This window comes from Pseudozyma flocculosa, assembly GCF_000417875.1.
Source record: "Pseudozyma flocculosa PF-1 unplaced genomic scaffold scaffold00008, whole genome shotgun sequence".
In the NCBI taxonomy this organism is placed as follows: domain Eukaryota; kingdom Fungi; phylum Basidiomycota; class Ustilaginomycetes; order Ustilaginales; family Ustilaginaceae; genus Pseudozyma; species Pseudozyma flocculosa.
In genome coordinates, this window is record NW_006920876.1 from 515,120 (window position 1) to 523,585 (window position 8,466).

General features: G+C 67.0%; 3 protein-coding genes across 3 annotated transcripts in view; 2 read left to right on the forward strand and 1 right to left on the reverse strand.

Annotated features, from left to right (window-relative positions):
- Positions 1–1,123: 1,123 nt before the first annotated feature.
- On the forward strand, positions 1,124–4,922 carry PFL1_02855 (uncharacterized protein; the record flags this gene model as incomplete). The annotated part of the gene is made up of 3 exons (XM_007880369.1): positions 1,124–1,370; positions 1,517–4,548; positions 4,656–4,922. The coding sequence occupies 3 exons, from the start codon at positions 1,124–1,126 to the stop codon at positions 4,920–4,922; spliced, it is 3,546 nt and encodes a 1,181-aa protein (XP_007878560.1).
- Positions 4,923–5,143: 221 nt separating this feature from the next.
- On the reverse strand, positions 5,144–6,574 carry PFL1_02856 (uncharacterized protein; the record flags this gene model as incomplete). Its single annotated transcript, XM_007880370.1, has 6 exons — positions 5,144–5,182; positions 5,289–5,437; positions 5,549–5,665; positions 5,757–5,816; positions 5,910–6,377; positions 6,469–6,574. 6 exons carry the CDS (start codon positions 6,572–6,574, stop codon positions 5,144–5,146), a joined length of 939 nt encoding a protein of 312 aa, XP_007878561.1.
- Positions 6,575–7,721: 1,147 nt separating this feature from the next.
- The window catches only part of PFL1_02857 (uncharacterized protein), a gene marked incomplete at both ends in the record, with an annotated part of 1,477 nt that continues 732 nt past the window's right edge, over positions 7,722–8,466 (forward strand). Inside the window, one exon of the mRNA XM_007880371.1 lies at positions 7,722–8,452. Coding sequence (XP_007878562.1) covers positions 7,722–8,452 — 731 coding nt within the window. The remainder of the gene's footprint in view (positions 8,453–8,466) is intronic.

Sequence of the window (8,466 nt, forward strand, 5' to 3'; positions counted from 1 at the left end):
GGTGGTGGTGGTGGTGGTGGTGGTGGTCCGAAGAGTCGGCGAGCGGCGGTGCGGCGGGTGTGCGATGACGGCTGCCGGGATGTTCTGATCGAAGGCCGGGTACCGCCGCCCGCCTGCCTGCGGCTTGCCTGGCTTGGCTTGGCTTGGCCTCGTCCAGCTTCCGGCCTCTTCTCGGCGCCTCTGAAAACTTTTTCGCGGGTTGCGACTTGCGCGGCCTCGACGGCCTGCCCGCGCCTGGCAGGCCTGCCTGGCTTCGGAATTTGCCGCGCGAGTCAGCCCCCATCTCGCTGCCTCCGCCGGTTTCGCCCAGGGTCTCGAGCCAGGCTGCCCTACCTGCCTGCCAGCTGCCTCTCTGCCTGACATCGCATCATCACCGTGCAGGCAGGCTAGGGTCCCCACCCGCGTGTGGAGGGGCGCGGCCACCGCGGGCCGATGCGACCACATCCTGCTGGCCTGGCCTCGCGGGCTCACCAGGCCATCCAGCCAAACAAGGAAGGCGGAAGAGAGGGAGCACTTCGACACGCTACGGTGTCGACGCCTGCCACCATCGTGCCCGGCGAGCAGGACTGGCAGCGAGAGGCAAAGCCCATAAGCGACGATATGACGGCGGGCGGGGGATCCGACGGTGGTGGCAGGCCCGCCCGCCTGCCTGCCTCTGGCCTGCGGGGCTGCACGTTGCCGTGGGCGCGCTAAATTTCTGGGCTTGGCTCGCAACCTCGGCGGGCCGGCCCAAAAGTGCAGGCCTGCTAACTGTAGGCCCAGCAGAGAGGGGCTGGCCAGGCTGTCCCGAGCGTCACTCCTACGGCACTGGCCAGGATGGGGTGGGGCTCGCCTTCGCATCCTCCCTTTGCTTCCTGCCTCTTTTAGCTTCTCGTACACCATTCACCACCATCCACGTCGCCCGACGCCTTGCCGCACCGTCCCGTCGCTCCCTCGACATTCTCGAAAGGCAGCAGCAGAAAAGAGCGGGACGACGGCTCAAAGGCCGATCGCGACCCAGACCTCGGCGGCGCCCAACCGTCATCGGCTTCGACCCGGGCGGTGCACCTCGGCTCCGTCTCTGATCCAGCACCTTCAGCACCGCTCGCCGCCTCGCCGAGCCTCGTTGCACGACGCCGCCGCCATGTCGGCTGTTCCGGCCACCGTGTATGACCCTGCGTTTGCTTCGGCGGGCGTCTCGCTGGCGCCGCTGGCCGGTGCCGATGGCCTGTCGTCGACCGCAGCGGCCAGCAAGGCGGCGCGCGCAGCCATACCCAACCTCGTCGACGATGCCGATCCAATGGCCCTGACGCCCCTGCGCGCCCACTACCTCAAAAAGACGCTCATCAAGCTGCAGATGGAACGCGAGGTTGCCGAACTCAGCTCCAAAGGTGAGCTGGCCCCTGCGCCCCCGTATCGGCTCGTCCCGGATGGCCTACTGACGCTGCGGCTGCGGCTGTCGTCTGCTCCCATCCCCTTGCTTTTCTCGCCTGCTCGCCTGGGACCCCTCTCTGGCCCCCTCATCGCCCCCGCACAGATGCGCTGTCGACGTTTGGACCGCCGTTCCGGCCGTCGGCGAGGGCGCGCGACACGGACCTGCCGCTGCTGCGCTACCTCTTCCAGCACTTTGTCCTCACCTTTCCCTTTCTGCGCTCGGCCCCGCCCAACTTTTTCGCAGACAAGGTGCAGGTGTTTGTCGACCGCTTCCTCGAGAAAAACATCAGTGGCACAGACGACCGCACAGAGTCGACCAAGCGCAGGCGGCTCGGATCCAAGCTGGAAAAGTACTTTGTCCTCCTTATGGGCTCGGCCATCAAGGTCAAGGGCTGCGGCGAAGAGGTCGTCAAGATCGGCCCGCAGGACCGGCAGAAGATGAGCGCCCTCGAGAGCCGGCGCCGCGCCGCCCTCGGCAGGGCAGCCGTCCCGCCCGCCATCGCCACCGCCACGGGCTCCAGCCGCCCCGCCTCGGTCCACTCCAACTCGAGCGCGAGCAGCAGCGTCGACTTTGACATCAACGTCGTCTCGGTACGCACCGTCACCACAAAGGGCAGGCTGCGCAGCAGGGCGCACGAGGAGTTTATCATCCGCACGCGCCAGGGCCTCAACGTAGCGCCCATCTACGTATCCCGCCGCTACGGCGACTTTGCAAGGCTGGCCGAAACGCTCAAGGTCGAGTTCCCAGAAGAGGAGGTCCGCCCGCCGCCGCCCAAGGACCGCACCACGACCGACGTCACCGACGTCTACCGCCCACCGCCGCCGCCGCCTCCGCCAAAGGACGAGGGCACCTCGTCCTACTGGGGCCTGCGGATGCCCTCGCTGGGCTACGGCTACGGGCAGGGCGCCGCGCCTTCGCCTGCTCCGTCCTCGCGGGCCGAAACCTCCGAGGCCAAGGGACGCGGTGCCTCGGCCGGTGCTACGGGGACGCTGGCGCGCGAAAAGAACCGGCTCACTCTGCGGGCGTACCTGCGCAGCCTGCTCGCCATCCCGCCGGTGGCCGACAGCGCCGTCTTCATGGACTTTCTCACCGAGCGGCCCATCACCCTCACGGCGGCAGAGGAGGAGGACGTGGCGGTGCGAGAGGGGCTCGACCACGTGCGCGAGGAGGAGCACCGCCGCTTCGCCGAAGAGTCGAGCCGGAGGGTCCAGGAGCTGCAGCAGCACCTCGCCGCCTTCAAGGCCGACCTGATCCAAAAGGACGGTCTGACGCGCATCTTTGCCACGATCAAGTCGACGCCCCGGGTCGAGGACCTGCCGGAGAAGTACAAGGCGCTGATGAAGTGGGCCCGCATCAGCCTCGCCTCGTCGCTCTTCAACATCTTTATGGGCAGCGACACGTCGTCCGAGATCTTTGGCCAGCTGAAGCGCATGCACGGCCTGATGCCCTACTTTATGCTGCGCGGCATCCTGCGGATATCCAACCCGGTGGCCATGATCCGCGGCGTGCTCGACCTCTTTCTGGCGCAGCCGTTTGGCCAGCGCAGCCTCCTCCAGCGCATGTTTTCCAGCTCGCTCCAGGACGAGGTCAAGGAGATCACCGAGGTGTGCCAGGCCATTTCGGAAAAGGTCGACGACGAGGTGCTGTGCGAAAAGGTGCGCAGCTTTGTCTACGCCTCGCCCGAGATCCAGGACGTCTACCGCCGCGACGCCCAAGACGAGAGGCTCGACCTGCTCACGTGCATCCTGCGGTCGCCCGAGGCGCCGGCGCTCAACCGCGCCCAGATCCACCGCGTCGTCAAGGCGAGCCAGGCGTACGAGGTGTACAAGGAGTACCGCCGCGGGCTCAAGAACCCGGAGCTCGACGACGAGGGCCCCCAGGACGACGACGCCTGGCTCTACGAGGACCTCCACGTGCTCATGAAGATGCTCACGCGCCAGCGCGACAAGGAGCAGATGATCTCGCTCATCTTTGAAGGCGTCACCGCCGAGCTGCTCAAGGACATGGTCACCATCTTCTACTCGCCCCTCGCACAGGTCTACAAGCTGGCCAACATCGCCGACAGCCTCAGCGACCTGCAGGCCTTCATCAACGACCTCATCAAGACGGTCGAGTCGAGCGAGGAGCTGAGCTACACCGACCCGCAGAAGACGGTGCAGGTCTTCATCGACCTCGTCGAGCGCCACGAGGGCCGGTTCTACAACTTTGTCCACCAGGTCCACTCCAAGGGCAGCGGCCTCTTCGACGGCCTGATGCACTGGATCGAGCTCTTCATCAACTTTGTCCGCGGCGACGACCAGCCGGCGACCGGCGGCGAGGGCGAGGGCGATGGCGCCGTCACCCTGGCACCGGACGGCCGGCGTGCGAAGCCCTACACGGGCGGGGGCATCGGCGCCGTCGACCTCGAGATCTGCCTGCCTGCGGGCGGCGAGGAGCGACGACGGGCGCTCGAGGAGATCGACTCGCTCGTCCTGCACGCCTACCGCCTCAAGTTCCTGCGCGAGGTCAAGCTGCGGCGCAAGCTGGCCGATCGCGAGGTGGCGGGCGCGGCCAACAAGCTCATCAAGGCCGACGACCGGCGCGTCCACGACGGCCTGCCGCAGGACGACGACCAGGCGTTTGTCAGCGCCATGATCGACAACCTCGGCGTCGGCGACATGTTTAGCGGCGAGGTGGCCGATGTCGAGGCCGACGACGACGATGATGAGGAGACGACCGACGAAGACGAAGACGACAGCGAGGAGGACGTCCTCGCCGCCGGCGTGGAAGGCGGCGACGCGGCGACTGGGGGGAGGAAGAAGACCAAGTCGGCGTACAGCGAGAGCGACACCGAGACCGAGGACGAGGGCGAGGGCGGGGTCGCCGCAGACGGCGCCGACGACGAGGCTGCGGCGCCCTCGACAGCCGCGGCGGGCTCGGCCAAGTGGATGCCCTCCATGAGCCGCCAGGCCACGCTGACCCCGGCGGGCATGCGCGCCGCGACGCCGACGGGCGAAAAGACGCTCCCAGCACTGCCCGGATCTGGCGCGCCGGGCGCAGCAGCCGGGCCCAAAGTGCGAAAGGGCAAGCTGGGCGCTCCCCAGGCGCCCGAGTTGAGAGTGATACCCGAGATGGTGCCCCTCTTTGTGGAAATCGTAGGTGTCCATACCCGTGCCCCTGCTGCGGCTCTCGATGTCGGCGTCGGTCCGGATGCTGACCACGAGGGGTGCTCTTATCTTGTCCTCGCCGGCTTCTTATCCAGGTGCGACCCCTTCTTCGGCCGGCACGGACGGCGAGTGCATCGAGCCATACGAGCGGAACCGACCCCTTCCGCGGCGGTGGTGCGCACACCTCGGCCGGCGCACCGCCATCGAGGATCCAGACGGATCGGCTGGGCCAAGGTATCCAGGACATGGGCCTGGTCCAGAGTCCATCGTCGATGCACAACGATGCGGCTAGAGGTCGGCAGCCGCCGCAGCCGCAGCAGCAGAACGGCGCCTCGGGCGTGCCTGGCGAATACAGGTGGTAGCCAGGCCGACCCCCCGTCGTTGCGCCGCCGATCGATGCCGATCTTGGCGCCAGATTCCCCCTCGCGCGTCCATCTCTCCTCATATTTGCACTTACGCACTCGCCCCCGTCTCCGCTTTCGTGCTTCCCCTGTCGTTCTGAGTCTGGCATCGCAAGTCGTATCTCGTCGCGTTGAATCCGCAGTATCCATGCATCCGGTCTCTGCGAGCGTGAGATGACGCCTCACTTTTTTCGGAAGAGGAAGAGGTCCGTCTTGTAGGGCTGCTCGGCAGCAGACGGTTACGGCCACAGCCACGGCCAGGGCAAGGAAAGGGGACGGGTCAGCGACGCGAGTCGTAATACCGCCGACGGCCAGGCAGACACTCACGTATTCCCACACGCCCTGGTCCTTGTCGATCCAACGCCTTCCGAGCTCCTCGTCGGAGAGGGACCGGAAGAGGTTCTCGACCTGCTCGTCGAGCTGCGTCTGCTCAGAGGCGGACAGCACCGAGATGTAGGATTTCGACTTCATCCGATCTGTGGCACCGTGGGCGAAACGGATGGTGGACGAGGGAAAGCCAGCCGCGGTCAAGCCATCAACATCGCAACCTGACGACGGCCTGCCGGCCGACAGGGCGAGCTACGCACCTTTGACACCCTCGAGCGTCGTCGGCAGCGCCCGGCTAAAGTGCCGAGGTGCGTCGGCCGTGAAAAAGTCGCCGTACGACGCCGTCGTGTACATCGAGTGCCAGTAGTTGTGGCGGTCTGCCGGTGCGCGAGGTTCAAAGCGCGTGCGAGGTCAGTTGGCGGCGCGACGAGCGTCCAGGGGGTCAGGGGCAAGTCGACGAGGACGTACATTGCGGCGTGCCGTCCTCGTGCATCTCGTAGATGTCTCGCAGCTTGGCCACCCACGGCGCTGTCGAGGATCGATCAGCGTTCAGCATGGCCGGTTGTCAGCGTCGTTTGTCCCTGCTGCAGTGAGAGGGCCGAGAGTGCTGCCGCGACGTACCTGCCTCCCTGTCCTCGAGGTTCCAGATGAGAGCGAGGATGCCGCCCTTTCTCAGCGTCCCCGCCGCCTTTGTGAGCGCGAGGTCAAAGTCGCTGCACCAGTGAAAGGCCTGGGCGATGACGACGAGGTCCCTCTCGGTGCCAGCATCGAACTCCTCAAAGGTTCCCTCGTCGACCGTGACCTCTGCATTGGGAGCGAGCTGCCCTTTGCGCTTCAGCTCGCCCACCAGCCCGGTCTCGAGCGACGAGATGTTCTTTTCGAACGCGCTGCGCATGCCCGCCGACGGCTCGATGGCTTGGAACGAGGCGATGCCGACGGGGGGCGTGCCGTCGCTCGAGGGCGTCGTGGCCTGCGAGAGGAGCATCCGGCTCGCGATGCCCGTCCCTGCCCCGAGCTCGACGAGGCGGAGCGGTGCGCCCGTCGCCGGCTGCGATTCGCGCAGGATCGTCGTGATGGCCTCGATCGGATCTGAGCAGCGGGGCGGGGACAAAGTGTCACGCGCCGACGCCACAGTCAGCGAGGCTGGTGCCGTCGAGGACCACGAGCGCTGCCCACTCACAGGTTGGGCGGGCGCGGTCGTAGAGGCCGCTGCCACCGCCGGCGTCGAAGCCCGAGCGCGCCACGCCATGCATCTTGAAGCCGTTTGCTACAGCCTCGGTGCTCATCTTTGCGAAGCGGAGTGGAGTGGCCCGGACGGTGGTGGCTGCGACTGCTGTACGTGGTAGAGCCCTTGTCAACATGTGGATATCGCACGGGGACGATGGAGAACAGGCGACGACGGCAGGGACGAGAAGGTGTCTGGTATATGTAGGGCCAAAGCGGGTCGTTGAGCGAGGGTGTCTTGGCCGTGGAAGGAAGCAGCGTGCGATCCTGGCGGCGGTACGAGAGGGCGAGAGGCAAGGCGTTGGGACGGGGACGGGGTGGGGGATTGGGTTGGCCCTGCCTCCCCAACGCCGGCGCCGTCCCGCACTTTTGGAAGGCGGCCGTGCGTCTGGCGGGCACCAACTAGCTCTACTTTGGCGTGGGATGGGGGACCCTGTTGGCCTGGCCTGGCCGGACCGAGCGGCATAGAAGCCGAACAGCAGCGGCTTCCATCGGGGCACCCGAAACGCCTCGCCTGCTGGCCTGCTGGCCTGCTGGCCTGCCCCACGCGACCACCACAGGACTAGCAGGTGCTCCCGCAAAGCAGGCAGCAGGTCTGCCCTGGCTGGAGCGAGTCATGGCGCAGCCACCTGCCGTCTCTGGCCGCACAGAAGAGATGCACCAGACGGGGCTGAGCCGCTTTGACCGGCGTTCTGGTCCCGCGGGCCCAGCATGGCAGGAGCACGGAAGCGGTGTCGTCCCGATGGAGGGCTGTTCGGTCAGCCCCCCGATGTGCCGAACCCGCCGCCGCCGCCGCCGTGGTTAGCGTGGAAAAGGCTGGAAGCCGGGGGGGCGCACGGTGCAGCCCGCAGCCCAAGCCAGGCCAGGCCAGCCCAGCCAAGCTCCACATCATCATCACCTCGGCCCCTCCGCAGGCAGGCAGGCGGGCCAAGGGCCAGGCCTGGGCGCGCCCCCGCGCACGAGTGAGGTCAGACCGGCTGGGCGGAGTGCATTCGCTATCGGCAGCCAGCCTCCATCCTCTTTGATCCGCCGTCCCGCCGTCCCACCACCACGCCTTCCTCCCCGCCCATCGACCAAAGCATTCACCTGCCTTTTGTCGCAGTCACTCCCATCAACACCTATCACCCCGGTCGCGAGCACACCTAGTCCGCCCCACCACCACCGCCACCGCCACCGCCACCGCCACCGCCACCGCCACCGCCGCCCACCATGGCCGACGCAAGCGACGCCGCGGCCGACATCAGCCTCAATGTCAAGGGCCCCTCGGAGCTCAAGCTGAGCCTCACCATCCCCGCCGACCACACCGTGCGCCAGCTCAAGGAAAAGATTGAAAAGGAAAAGCCCGACTTCCCCGCAGACGCCCAGCGCCTCATCTACGCCGGCAAGGTGCTCAAGGACGAGGAGCCCCTCGCCACCTACAAGGTCAAGCCGGGCAACACCATCCACATGGTCCGATCCGCATCACGCTCCGCTCCCGTCACGGGAAACCCGCAGAACAACGCGCCCCCCTCTACCGCCAACGCCAACACCTCGTCGTCGACCGGCGCCGCCTCGGCCAACAGCGCCCAGGCGCAGGGCGTCCCCGCCAACTTTGCCGCCGGCCAGAACTTTACCAACAACCCGCTCTCGGCCCTCAACCGCGCCGACCTCGCAGGACCGCACATGGCGCGCCTGCTCAACGAGAGCGGCGGCGCATTCGGCCAGATGGGCCTCAACCCGCGCGACCCCAACATGATGCTCGGCATGATGCAGAACCCCGAGGTGCAGCGGCAGATGCGCGACATGATGAGCCGCCCCGAGTTCGTCGACCAGATGATCGCCCTCAACCCTCAACTTCAGGCCATGGCACCCCAGATGCGCGAGATGATGCGCTCCGAGCAGTTCCGCGAGATGATCACCAACCCGGAGTCGATGCAGAGGATGGCGCAGATGTCGCAGATGTTTGGCGGCGGCG